Source organism: Monocercomonoides exilis (genome assembly GCF_001643675.1).
Source record: "Monocercomonoides exilis strain PA203 chromosome Unknown scaffold43-869231, whole genome shotgun sequence".
Taxonomy (NCBI): Eukaryota; Preaxostyla; order Oxymonadida; family Polymastigidae; genus Monocercomonoides; species Monocercomonoides exilis.
This window is the reverse complement of record NW_027150588.1, coordinates 172,405-184,532: the sequence shown is the minus strand read 5'-3', so window position 1 is coordinate 184,532 and position 12,128 is coordinate 172,405. Positions and strand designations below refer to the sequence as shown.

Sequence of the window (12,128 nt, the reverse complement as noted above, 5' to 3'; positions counted from 1 at the left end):
TTATAGCCATCAATTTTTTTTTTACAGAAAACAGTATTTTTAATCAAAAAAGTTGGAAAAAACAACTTTTTGTTATGAAAAATTATATCTGGGGCTTTCAAAAAGCAGTGGTTGATTATTCACCCTATTTGTTTTCTTTTGGCCTTTGATTGACTTCTCTCATTTTTTTCCTTATCTTTTTCTTCTCTTTTTTTTGTGAAACAATTTTCACTTTTATTAATTCAATGAAAAAAAAATGAAACAAGAAGCAAAATCAATCAATTGAGGCGATTTTTTATTATTAGTGAAAATTACTGTGTTTTGTTCCAAATAGTTTCTCCATTGTATCATTATAAGTCTCACATTCCCATGCTTATTAAAAAAGAAAAAATTACTTCTTTTCGAGAAAAATGTCTGATACAATTGAGTGGAACAAAAATCAAAAAGTGAAAAATTTCGTCCCAATTTAACTTTATCAAATATATATTTAATAGAAAAATGTTTTAAAAATAATTTTTTTCCAAATATTTAAAAATCATATCAATCTTGATATTGCAAAGTGAAAATTTTCTTATCAATCCATTAACAAATAAAAATCGATTTTTTTCCAAATTTATAAATTATGTGAAGGAAATGAAGCAAAAGAAAAATTATAATATGCCATGAATATTTGTTAAATACAAAAAATTGTATTAACTCTAAAATCAATATATTTGTGATTGAAACATCATTCAGAACACAATTGAAAAGAACATCTACGCTGCTCCTCTAAACGATGAACTACTGGACATGATCACAGATACTATAACACCCATCAATCCAATGGCTTCTCCGAAAATTTCCATTACAAAGCACTTCATGAATAAAGAACCATCAGCTGCATCAGCATTTGCAATTGCTGCACCTAACTTTCCAACACAATAGCCTGCTCCAACATTTGAACACCCAATAATTAAACCAGCAAAAAACTGTGCATAAGCTGCTTTATAATCTTCTGCTTGCAATGGATATGGGGAAACAGCATATTTATTTTGAACAATAATTGCTAAAATGATTCCGTAAATTGCCAATGCTTCACAAAACAAAACACTTTTAAAAAATTCAATCCAAGTGATTAATGAAAATTCAAAAATAAATGTTTAAAACCTTATAAGATTTTTTGAAGTGATACGTGGATGCCGAACTGCATTTCCTACCAAACTTGCTCCTGTCATAAAAATGCCCCATCCTGCACCTAGAACGCTAAATCCAATTGCAAAGCATGCTCCAAGAGCTGCCCATAAATAAGGATCAATCATAATCAGCCAATTTCCATCCCAAGGTTGAGCTATTAAATATTATTTATGATAATGTTTTATTGTTCATTTATCAGAAAATATTCGAAATTCCGCAATAATTTCATATTATTTCATATTTTTTTAGGAGTTAATTTGTCAAAAACATAATTTAACAATACTATATTCCAAAATAAGCCTATCACACCTTTTGTTGGTTCCATTTTGAATATCTATGGTTAATTTGATCAAAAAATATAGATCTTGTAATTTCACAACATTAAAGCACATTAGCGATTTGTATTTTTCGCAACTGCTAATAACGAATTAATATTATGCTGTTAGACAAAGGTGACAATTCGTTTAATTCATCATGGTATGATTTTTTTATCAATAAAAAATTTGTTTTTTCAAGATTAATCAAATTCTCATTTTTAAGTATTCTATTTTTTCAAACAGTTACATCTGAGCAAATTGGATCTGTGCTGAAAATGATGGGCTGCATTCAGGAAGGCCTTTATCGGAATGATTTGATCAGACTTTCAGGAGTGAAGGAGGCTCTTTTCTTAACTTTTTCATCATTTCCACAAACTTCATTTTACGCTGATAATTTCCCATCAATTCCATTAAAAATTCCCGCAGATGCAACGCTGTTTCATTTTGTAGAAACCGATAGTGATTTCTCGACATTTTTAAAGGCAACTTGTCGAATGAAATCGCCTGAAAAAGGTCTATGCTTTTTAGGAGGAATATATGCTTTGGGTGATTATCGTATTCATGTTTCTGCAATGTCTTTACAACCTTCAAACACACCATGCGGTTGCTGTGTTGAGATTGAGTACGCAGTTAAATTGCCAATTGATTCTGCTTGGATTCATCTTGATTTATTCATACGAACTTTGATAGATTTCCCTCTACAATACAATTCACTTCATCCACCAGAACGACTTCCTCTAATTTCCACGCCTTCTTTACTTCTTCACCTGAATGGTAAGGTTTTTTCACGATTTGGACTCTCTCCAGTTTTCAGCACTTCTCACAGAGCTGTGCAATATTTCATATTTTATTTTGAGTATCTGGATCATCAGATGAAAAAACATCGCCACTTGAAGCAAGCGCATGAGAGCACCAAACAGTTACAGCACCCTCAGCCTCAACCGTCTCCATCTTCATTATCACGGCCTCCCTCTGCCTCACCAGCTTCATCTCCCTCCGCAGTGTCCTTGCAGCCCAAGCGCCGTCCATCGTCTGCATCACCACAGAATCAGCTGGGGGCAGTCCAGTTGCAGAAACAGAGAGGAGCTCCTTATATGCTTTCCGAACAATTATCACAGGGAGATCCCGATGCGCGCTCCATGCTGAAGATGCAAAAACAGGACTCAGCGTTTCTGGCGTCGCTTTCTGCGCCTTCCACCCGCATGGCGCTCTACCAAGCGCGGACCCAGCGGACGGAGAAGCAGACGTCGCCACACCAGCAGCTGGCACTTCCAGGCATGCAGCAAGCGCCTCAGATGCTCCAGCAGCAGTACAGCTCATCGCCACACCCGCCTGCCGTGCCTCGCTCGCTTTCCTCGTCTTCCATTTCACCAATACACTCACCTTCTCCCGCTGCAGAGCCTGACCCACTTCATACGTACAGACGAGCGGGGAGAAGAGGTGTAGATTCACAGGTTTGTGATGTGTTTGTAATTATTCGAAAATTTTTATTTTATTTTTTTATTTTTCTATTTCCCACTTTCTCCCAACATTTTTCAACCAATTAACTTTTTTCTACATAATTCTTCTTTTGTTCAGTCTCGTGGGCGCCTACTTTCACCTCCTCGTCAGGTGCCTCTAGCCACTTCTCCATCCGTTGTGCATCATCAATACAATCCCCAAGCACAATCGCAATACATCCAATCTTCCCCTTCTCCCACAGCATCTGCTGGTGTTCAGCTTCCGCTCCCTCTTCAGCAGCAGGCTGTGTATCCTTCCTCTTCCTTTATGCTGGGATCATCCTCTGTTGCCTCTGCTACCTCTTCTGTCTCTTCTGCTTCGGGGTCTCCCACCCAGCAGCAGATGCCACCTCCGCCCCCACCGCTTTCTGTCTCTGCTGCTGCTTCTGGCTCACGCCAGTACCACTCGCAGCTGTCGCATGCATCTAACCAGCAGGCATTTATCTACCAGCAGCATCAACCGATGCTTCAACAACAACAACAACAACAGCAGCAGCAGCTACAGATGCAGCAGAGAATGCAGATGCCGCAACAGTATCCTGTTGTTGGTGCGCAATTGCAGCAGCAGCAGGTTCAATACCCATCTTATCAAACTCACAGATCTCTGTCTCCTTCTCAGTTCACCAGAAGGTGAAGAGAGGCAAACGATCGTGGGGAAAATGAATTATACAAATATTTAATATCTGTATGTATCAAAGGAATGATGACCAAAGATATTGAAATTCATTTGCAGAAGAAAACATGAGGATTGATTGAATCGATTTTGCGTTTTGTTGATCCACATCTTCGATTCATACAAATATTATTCCAAATAAGACAGATTAAAGATATTCTTTTTTGAAGTTTTTATTAAAGCATTTGCAAAGCTAAACTTTTAAACTTATTATCAATTTCTGAGAAAACTTTGTGACTTCATCACAATTCACACACACATACACAAAAAAAAACGTATTGTTGGAAAAAACGTAAATGAAAAAGGAAATGTTAGTGGAAGTGAGTATCAAAATCAAATTAGAACAACACAAGTTCAAAAAAAAAATATACTGAGATAAAAAAATGACATTTGAAAAGAAGGAAAGAGAAAGATATTGACAAGCTTGCAAATGTGATTGTGATATTCAGTTGAAAGGAAGACAGCTGATAGTTTTTTTTTAAAAAAAATCATCAACTGTAAAGACAAGAAAGAGTTAAAGTGGAAGTGAATATAAGAGAAGTATGATTTTTACTTCTTCTTCTTTTTCCCTTTTTTCCCTTTGCGAGCTGCTGCCTTCTTCAGAGCTTCTCCAACTTTGATTGCCTGCCTTCTTCTAAACAGTGCCTGAATAATTGCAATCTGCCTATGTCTTTTTGCTGCCTCAGCCTTTCTTGTTTCTTCCCTCTTCTCTTCAAGCTTCCTTTCAAATTCATCTAGTTTTGCTTTTCTGTCAAGTTCACTTATCTTCTTTTCCAATTCCTCAATTTCTTCTTTTTCTGATACAAGTTTTTCCTCTGCTTTGATGTGAGCTGTCCGTTTCTCTTGCATTCCGCTGTCATATCCTGCAATTCTATTCTCGATCTCTTGAGATGTTTGTTGTTTCGTCTTCCGAACTTCTCGCTCCTTTGTTCTGTGTTCTGCTTGAAGTTCTGAAAGCTCTTCTTCTAAATGTGTATGAGTCGATTTGAGATCCAACATCCTTCGTTGATGTTGCTTCTGAAGCTCTTCAGTCATAGTCACCAAGTCAGCATTGCATTTTGCAAGAAAAGCTTTGTTATCTGCTTTTATTTTTTGAATCGTACCAAATAATCTTTGCTCATTTTCACGAAGAGCCTGGACTTCTTTTGATCTTGTCTTATCTTCTGCCTCATATTCCTTTTTCAAAGACGCTTTATCGGTGAGTATTTTGGATTCTTTAGTCGCCAGAACTTCCATTCGTTTTATTTTTTCAAGCTCTTCTTCAACAGTTGTCTGCAGTCTAACCTGAGAAAGCTTCACAAGCTCATCAAAAATTCCAAGGAATCTTTTCGCAGTATCTGTTCTATTTCCTAAAAGGCGCAATTGATCCATTGTTCCAGGACTTTCCTTAAGTTGTCTTTCTAATTGAATAGAACTTTCTTTAATTTTATCTGCAATTTCTCTCGTTTCATTTTGATTTTCTTTAATTTTTGCTCTATGACTAGTTTGCTTTAATTCTTTTCCAATTTCAACTAATTCAGAAAATTTAGTCTCCAACTCTTTATGTTGATTTAATTTTTCCAGAATATCTTCAGGTACAAATTCCGGCGGTATTTCTGGTGTAATTAAATCTAAGTGCAAATCTAATAATATTTGAAGTTTATCCTGTGTGTCTCGAAGGACAGAAATAACTCGTGCTGCCTCTATTTGTGTTAAACGGTTCATTTTTAACACAAATTATAACTTTTTTGATCAAAAGACATTTATAGCGGTATATTAGATCTTTTTGTTTGAGAAAAGAATGTCTGACCCTCGTTCAAAGCTCGTTTGCCAGATATTTTATGTACATATATATTTTAAAATTAATATATTTTTGTTTGGTAAAATTAGCTTGTCCTTGTCTGCGGTGATTTTCATATTCCTCACAGAGCAATTGATATTCCAGCTCGTTTTAAAACACTTCTAGTTCCTGGGAAAATTCAACATGTTCTTTGCACAGGAAATTTATGCACAAAGGAAACATTTGATTACTTGAAAACTCTTTCTAATGATGTTCATGTTGTAAGAGGTGACTTTGATGATGTTTGGACCGCTAGACATTTTTTATATGAAATTGAAAATTACTTTCATTTTCTTTTTATTAATCTTTGACAGACAAGCTTGGGATATCCAGAAGAAAAAGTTGTAACAATTGGATCATTCAAAATTGGAATGATCCATGGGCATCAAATTGTGCCATGGGGGTTTGAATTTCAAAATTTTCAACACATTTTTCTTTCATGTACTTATATGCAAATAAACTTAAATAGTGATCCAGATGCAATTGGAATTGCTCAACGTCGTCTTGATTGTGATATATTGGTTACTGGACATACACATCGTTTGTTTTAGTTTTTTTCAACAAAATTATAATGCACTTTGATTTATTTTGTATTCTTTATAATTGTTTGATTTTCTTTCATTATAGAGTTTCAGGCATATGAGCTGGAAAGTAGATTTGTCATTAATCCTGGATCAATCACAGGAGCATATTCAGTTATAGGAGATGGGTTTAGCTTTATTTTTTATTTTTATTTTTAAAAAATATCGATGCATTTTTTGTTGTATGGTATCCTGTTTATTGTATTTTATTAATGAATGTGAATTTTTGGTTATCATTATTGAACAATCAAAATTTGCAGAGACACGATGGCATCGTTCGTTCTTATGGATATCCAGGGATATAAAGTCACTGTATATGTGTACAAGACTACTTCAGATGGGAAGTTCAAGGTCGAAAAAGCTGAGTTCACAAAGCCAGAAGGCAGATCATAAATATTTGATATTTCATCTGTAAAACAATCTTTCTTTCAATGCTTTTGCTTCACACAAATTACGATTGATGTTTGCTTTATTCATTTCACCTTTACGAGTGTTTGTGTTTTTCCTTATTTAATATGCTCATGAAACAAAAATAAAATCAAAAAGCGAGCAAAGAAAATAATTACATAATGTTTAAATAATTACTCTTCTTCTTCTTCCTCTTCATCTTCCTCCGCAGTTGAAATATCAACTCTTATTGAAGTTGATGAGGAGTCATCCGATTCAACTGATGAAACAACATCTGGAGTCGGAGGACGAAATTGTTCGAGTTCAAAGATAAACTCCTGAACTGAAGGTCTTTCTGATGGTTCGTGAGACCAACAACGTTGAATTAAATTTGTTAAAGGATGAGCTGGGAATCTGTCCAAAGATGGTCTTTCTCCTTGCTGAATTCTCGCGCCTGCCGTTGCTGCATCAACTTCACCAAAGGGTATTTCGTTTGTCAACATTTCCCAAAAAATTGTAGCTAAACTGAAAATTGCTGCTTCTATTGATGGAGGCGTATCGCTTTGAACTTCTGGGGCTCGCCATCTTATGGATTCTTCCCCTCCATCAATAATCGTGCAAACACTGGAATCATCAGATGAAGAATCACTTGAACTATCAACTTCAGAACGTAATTTATCTATTCCACCTCGAAGATGAAGAGCAACGAGCTCCTTATTGTGCAGAAGAACAGAATATGAGCTCAATCGGTTGAATATCGGGGCATCAGGCTCAACTTCCAGAAGATGTTCTAATCCTCTTGCTATCAATAAAGTAGTTTTCACTGGACTTAGCCTTGGCAAAGGGCTCGGATGTACTGTCCGAGTCTCGGACATTGCGCAAAATTGAAATAATAAAAAATTCCCAATATAAAAACTTTCAAAAGAGATAAAAGAAGTAATACATTTTGGATCACATTTTCAAATTTGATTTTTGAGGAATACAATTTATAAAAGTGATGCAGAGTCCTCTCCGAGCTGTGATGCCAAGAACAATTGGGAGGACACTTTCTTCCCAAAAGAGTACTGCATCATATTCTTCTTACACAGAAAATACTCACGATAATTTATTTTCTTCTTCTTCTCCAAAAAGAAGACAGGAAAAAGAACAACCCTCTTCTCCATTACATACGCTTATTCCCCAACCACTTCCAAATATTTTAGTAATTGAAGGTTCAACTGCACTCGCGTCTTCAAAGCCTCTTCCATCCAGACTTGTGAAAAAGACAAGCGGTGTATTTGTTTCACTTCCTCGCTCACCATTTGCAAAGCCACTTATGTATCTGCCAGCAAAGCGTGTTGTTTCTCCGACAAAGCCAAAAAATCCCAAGCTATCTCAAACAATGAAGAGTCAGAGTTTATCTTCAACATCACAATCAAAATCAGCTGACAAGCAAACCAAAACGTTTAGTGAAAATTTGTCTTCGACACATAAATCTTCAATTGCCAAAGCTAAGAATGATTCACGAAACCAATTGTTATCTTCCCCAACACTATCATTTCCATCATCTCATAAAAGTCATGATTCAGAGATGGTACATGAAGGAAGCTTGGAACATCATCGTTCATATGCATCTCTCTCTAAATCTCAGAGAAGTGAGCATGATAATGTTTCAGCGGAACATCGTTCGTCGCAGTTAGATGGCGAAAGCAATACTTTGGAAACTAAACAAAGAACTTCCATCGATATGGATTATAACAAGTCGTCTCATTCATCCCTGAATGGCAAAGCTCATTTGTCATCAAAGGAGTCTATTCATTCACAAAAACAAAGTTCTCCTTCAAATTTTCCGTTTTCAGATTTTAACACGCAGCCTCCAACCTCTGCTTCTCAAAGATTACTCAAATCTCCGTCTCTTTCATGTCATTCCTCTCATCACTCGCATTCGCCTCCTCATTCACCATCTTCTTCTTCTCAAGATTCATCTCGTACTCCGTCTCATTCACATGCTCATTCACATGCTCATACTCATTCTCATTCACACAGTCATTCACGTTCTCATTCTCAAGCATCTCTTCATTCTTCTCCACACTCACATTCTCATTCACACAAGCAGGTAGATTCAGCTTCAGCACATTCAAAACAGGCTCCTACACCTGCAGAAAAAGTGCGGATCGATGCTATGACTGCAGAGGAGAAGCTGCTAGCTGTGAAAGCAGCCTACGAAAGACGGTTGAAAGAGGCAGAGGAGAAAGCGAGGTATTGGAGAGAGAAAGGGAAGCGGAGGAAGGCAAAAGAAATGCGAAGAACCGAACGGGAGAAAAGAAGAGAAGCAAAGATGATCGAAAAACAAGAAAGGAAGATGGAAAAAATGAAAATGCACGAACGAACTTCTGAAGAAGCTGGAAGCGAAGAAGAGGAAGAAGCAAGAGCATCAGATTTGCTGGACACGCCTTCGCCTTTGCCTGATAATTCAGCCACAGCTGATTCAGATTCAGATTCTCTTTCTTCGTCCTCTTTGTCATCTTCTTCCATTTCATCATCTTCTTCTTCGTCGTCTTCGCTGACAGACGAAGAGGCAATCAATCCATACTGCTGCCCATTGTCAGAAGTTGTGTTTGCCGAAGAACGCGGCTATTTGCAGAAGGACAACACGAAATATCGCAAAAAGATGCAACGCAAAAGAATGAAGATTTTTGAGAGGAGGAGACAGAGAGAAGAAGAGAAAGAGGCAGAAGAAAGAGAGAGAGAGGCAGAAAGAGAAAGAGAAAGAGAAGAAATGGAAATGCGAATGCAGCTTGAGCAAGAAAGAGAAGAGGAGGAAAAAAGAAGAAATGAAGAAGAGTACCAGAAAGAGCTTGAAGAAGAGGAAAATGAAAGAAAAGAAAAAGGGGAGGAAGATGAGCAGCTATTTAACAACAACGGTATGCATATGACAGATTATCAAAATGACGATTTTGGAGAAGAAGAAAGAAGCAAAGATATTGAAAATGATGAAAAGTACTACAGAATAGAGGGTGATGGCAGCGATCAACAGAAAGAATTGAATCTGAATGCTGCAGAAACAAGACAACAAGAAGGGACAGAAATGGAAATGAATAAAGTTGAAAAAGAAGAGGGGAATGAGAAGTTAGAAACTCAAGTTGAACAGAATGAAAAAAATGCCAATCAACAAGATGAAGAAATGAATCATCAAACAACTTATTTGAAAAGAAACGAAGCCAATCCAACGCATTTCTCTCTTTCAACTCCTCTCCAGCCAGAGACACGTCCAAGCAGCGATTCTGGAATTAATTCTGCTGTCTCTGACAGATCTCAGCAACAGCACCAGCCGTCTTCTTTCTCTTCTCCTTCATCTCATCCCCTCAGTTCTCCTTCTTCAAGATTCAAGCCTTTATCGCCTTCCCCTTCTCTTACAAGAACGCGATCCTCACATTCTTCTCAGCAGCAGCCTGCTGAAGCACCTCTTGCAGCAACCATCGGAAGCACAGCAACGATGCGATCTTCCTCCACAAAGAAAACTGCCATTTCTTCCTCTCCTTCAAAAATGATGGCACAAAATCTTCTGATCATCCCCGAAGCGGCTGTTGCGCCTGTGCGCCGCCCCAAAACGTATGCCCAGCTTTCTCAGACACAACGTTCAATGAATCAAGCAAACCGTCAGAATATATCACCTTATCTTTCACCATCATCTTCTTCTTCTGCTACTGCTGCTGCTTTTAATGCATCATCCGGATCTTCCACTTCCATTCCGATGAGCCCCCAGTCTCATGTCACACAATCCCCTCTGTTTGGGCGTACCTCTCCTTTCGTCATTGCATCGCCCTCTGCCCTTGTTTCCTCCCCTCCTTCAGCAACTCCGGATGTTTCCCCGCTTTTCCAAGAAAGTACTTCAAACATCAACGTCAAGCAACCAACTGGCTTTATGCAATCATCATCGTCATCGTCATCATCATCTTCTTCTTCTCCTTCTTCTTCTGCTGCTTTCCCATTTTCATATACTTTCTCCCGCAATCCTCAGACGCAAACAAACCGAATCGTGTTTGTTTCATCACCTAACCAGCATTTAACTCGCACAAGAGAAGATGTTATTAGGGAATCCATGATGACTGGCGTGTCGCGCTCTTCGCCTTCTTTGAGCCGTTCCTTATCGAAGGGCATTCCATTGGGCTCAGCTGGAACAGAAGAAGGCTTTGCAACTGAAACAAACGCGAACGGCAATGAAATTCCAGCTGAGCATCGACCTTCTTCGGCTGCTTCTGTTTTCTCTGCTTCTTCTTCTTCATCATCTTCAGGAGGAGTAGTGACTCAACAGCCAAACAGGTCTGTATTCACTTCGAATTCGCCTCGTGTCTCTTCAATGAGCCCACCTTCACAATTACCCACTTCTCGCTCAACTTCAAATTCGCGTGATTTATCTGACAATCCTTCTTCTTCTTCTTCTTCTTCTTCTTCTTCTTCTCTACGCCTCCCAACTTCCTCGTCATTTTCTCTTACACCTTCTTTTTCTTCCCCTTCTGCTTCCAATTCTTCAGAAAATGTGTCGAATGAGTCTAATTCAAATCCTTCACATCATCCATCTTCTTTCGCTGCGCCTTCATCCAAACAGCCGACTGCCTCTGTTCCCAGCTCATCCAGACAGATTTCTCTCACATCAACACTTCCTCCGCGCCTGTCGCCCACATCATCGCCTTCGATGGCATCAAGCATTCATTCTTCTCAGTCATCTTCTGTACTGCTGAGTCACCCTCCTTCTTCTCATTCTTCTTTTCGCTCTGCTACAGAAGCAGGCAATGTTGATTTACCAGCATCAACAAAAGGAAGCAATCAGATTGCAAACAGCGCTTCTCCACTTGATTCCTACACAGATGACAACCTTTCTCAATCGCTGAATGCTGCCACATTCTCAAGCCGTCCCTCACTCGTCAGCTCTCATCCGCATATTTTGACTCAGTCTCCACTTCCCTCTGCATCGCCTCACCACGCCCGCAGAAGCACACCACCGCCTGTTCCCCCAACTGTGCCTTCGTCGCTGTCCCTTTCGTTCTCGCTTCCTCAATCGCCTCATTCTCCTCCTCGCACAACACCCATGCCGATTTCACCGACTTCACCGTTTGCACTCTCAAGAGATAGAGTCGGCTTTGGTGAGTCAATTTTTTGAGCTGAGGATTGCTAATGTAATTAATGACTATGCTTGCTGAATCTTCTGTAGCCATTTTTTTTCTTCCATTTCTTTTTCTCCAAAAAATGAAAATTGCTTCTTTTTCTCATATTCTCATAATTATTTTAAACAGATTAAGAATTCTGTATTTGTGATAATTGAGAATCAATCACGTTGTTACTCTTAGTCACACCTATCAATATTTTAATTGTTTTATATAAAAACTTATTGTTTATATCAGAAATTTATGATATTTACATCATTCAAAATATTTCTGGCTTCACTTAAAAGATACTAATCTATTTTTTTCGTTCTTTCACTTCAAATATTCGAAATGCTTCATATCAAAATGTGTATACGTCATTATCCTCATAATTCACAATATACTTGTTACAATATATTTTTGCAATGATATATCTTTTTTCGTTTGTTTTTCTTTCAGTTTTCTAACATTTTGTTCTTGACTTAATTTATTACAGTGATTTTGGTATTGTTAGAAACAAAACTCTGGACACTTGAAACAGTTTAATTGACATTAAAAAACAAAAAGAGAAAAAGGT

The 12,128-nt window shown here is 37.9% G+C and overlaps 6 protein-coding genes across 6 annotated transcripts; 3 read left to right on the top strand and 3 right to left on the bottom strand.

Annotated features, from left to right (window-relative positions):
• Nucleotides 1-506: 506 nt before the first annotated feature.
• MONOS_12192 (putative V-ATPase subunit c' proteolipid) lies at nucleotides 507-1,490 on the bottom strand. Its single transcript, XM_067864792.1, has 3 exons — nucleotides 1,462-1,490; nucleotides 1,126-1,306; nucleotides 507-1,068 (listed from the first exon to the last, which is right to left on the bottom strand). Exons 1-3 carry the CDS (start codon nucleotides 1,475-1,477, stop codon nucleotides 735-737), a joined length of 531 nt encoding a protein of 176 aa, XP_067722061.1. The 5' UTR covers nucleotides 1,478-1,490; the 3' UTR covers nucleotides 507-734.
• A 98-nt stretch (nucleotides 1,491-1,588) lies between these two features.
• Nucleotides 1,589-3,602, top strand: MONOS_12193 (uncharacterized protein; the record flags this gene model as incomplete). Its single annotated transcript, XM_067864793.1, has 3 exons — nucleotides 1,589-1,629; nucleotides 1,693-2,923; nucleotides 3,048-3,602. 3 exons carry the CDS (start codon nucleotides 1,589-1,591, stop codon nucleotides 3,600-3,602), a joined length of 1,827 nt encoding a protein of 608 aa, XP_067722060.1.
• Nucleotides 3,603-3,811: 209 nt separating this feature from the next.
• Nucleotides 3,812-5,361, bottom strand: MONOS_12194 (uncharacterized protein). Its single transcript, XM_067864794.1, has one exon. The coding sequence runs from the start codon at nucleotides 5,343-5,345 to the stop codon at nucleotides 4,191-4,193; it is 1,155 nt and encodes a 384-aa protein (XP_067722059.1). The 5' UTR covers nucleotides 5,346-5,361; the 3' UTR covers nucleotides 3,812-4,190.
• Nucleotides 5,362-5,398: 37 nt separating this feature from the next.
• MONOS_12195 (Vacuolar protein sorting 29B (Vps29B)) lies at nucleotides 5,399-6,622 on the top strand. Its single transcript, XM_067864795.1, has 6 exons — nucleotides 5,399-5,445; nucleotides 5,511-5,702; nucleotides 5,775-5,863; nucleotides 5,930-6,000; nucleotides 6,088-6,169; nucleotides 6,302-6,622. Exons 1-6 carry the CDS (start codon nucleotides 5,422-5,424, stop codon nucleotides 6,432-6,434), a joined length of 591 nt encoding a protein of 196 aa, XP_067722058.1. The 5' UTR covers nucleotides 5,399-5,421; the 3' UTR covers nucleotides 6,435-6,622.
• MONOS_12196 (putative Protein tyrosine and serine/threonine kinase) lies at nucleotides 6,510-7,328 on the bottom strand. The gene has a single exon (XM_067864796.1). It carries the CDS (start codon nucleotides 7,301-7,303, stop codon nucleotides 6,623-6,625), a length of 681 nt encoding a protein of 226 aa, XP_067722057.1. The 5' UTR covers nucleotides 7,304-7,328; the 3' UTR covers nucleotides 6,510-6,622.
• A 97-nt stretch (nucleotides 7,329-7,425) lies between these two features.
• Nucleotides 7,426-12,125, top strand: MONOS_12197 (uncharacterized protein; the record flags this gene model as incomplete). Its single annotated transcript, XM_067864797.1, has 1 exon — nucleotides 7,426-12,125. One exon carries the CDS (start codon nucleotides 7,426-7,428, stop codon nucleotides 11,566-11,568), a length of 4,143 nt encoding a protein of 1,380 aa, XP_067722056.1. The 3' UTR covers nucleotides 11,569-12,125.
• Between the last annotated feature and the right edge of the window lie 3 nt (nucleotides 12,126-12,128).

Coding starts and splice junctions, on each gene's coding strand:
- MONOS_12194 (XM_067864794.1), bottom strand. CDS start 5,345: ATGAACCGTTTAACACAAATAGAGGCAGCACGAGTTATTTCTGTCCTT.
- MONOS_12195 (XM_067864795.1), top strand. CDS start 5,422: ATGTCTGACCCTCGTTCAAAGCTC. Junction 5,864..5,929: donor CATCAAATTGTGCCATGGGG/GTTTGAATTTCA, acceptor AAACTTAAATAG/TGATCCAGATGCAATTGGAA. Junction 6,001..6,087: donor GGTTACTGGACATACACATC/GTTTGTTTTAGT, acceptor CTTTCATTATAG/AGTTTCAGGCATATGAGCTG.
- MONOS_12192 (XM_067864792.1), bottom strand. Junction 1,069..1,125: donor ACTTCAAAAAATCTTATAAG/GTTTTAAACATT, acceptor ATTTTTTAAAAG/TGTTTTGTTTTGTGAAGCAT.
- MONOS_12196 (XM_067864796.1), bottom strand. CDS start 7,303: ATGTCCGAGACTCGGACAGTACATCCGAGCCCTTTGCCAAGGCTAAGT.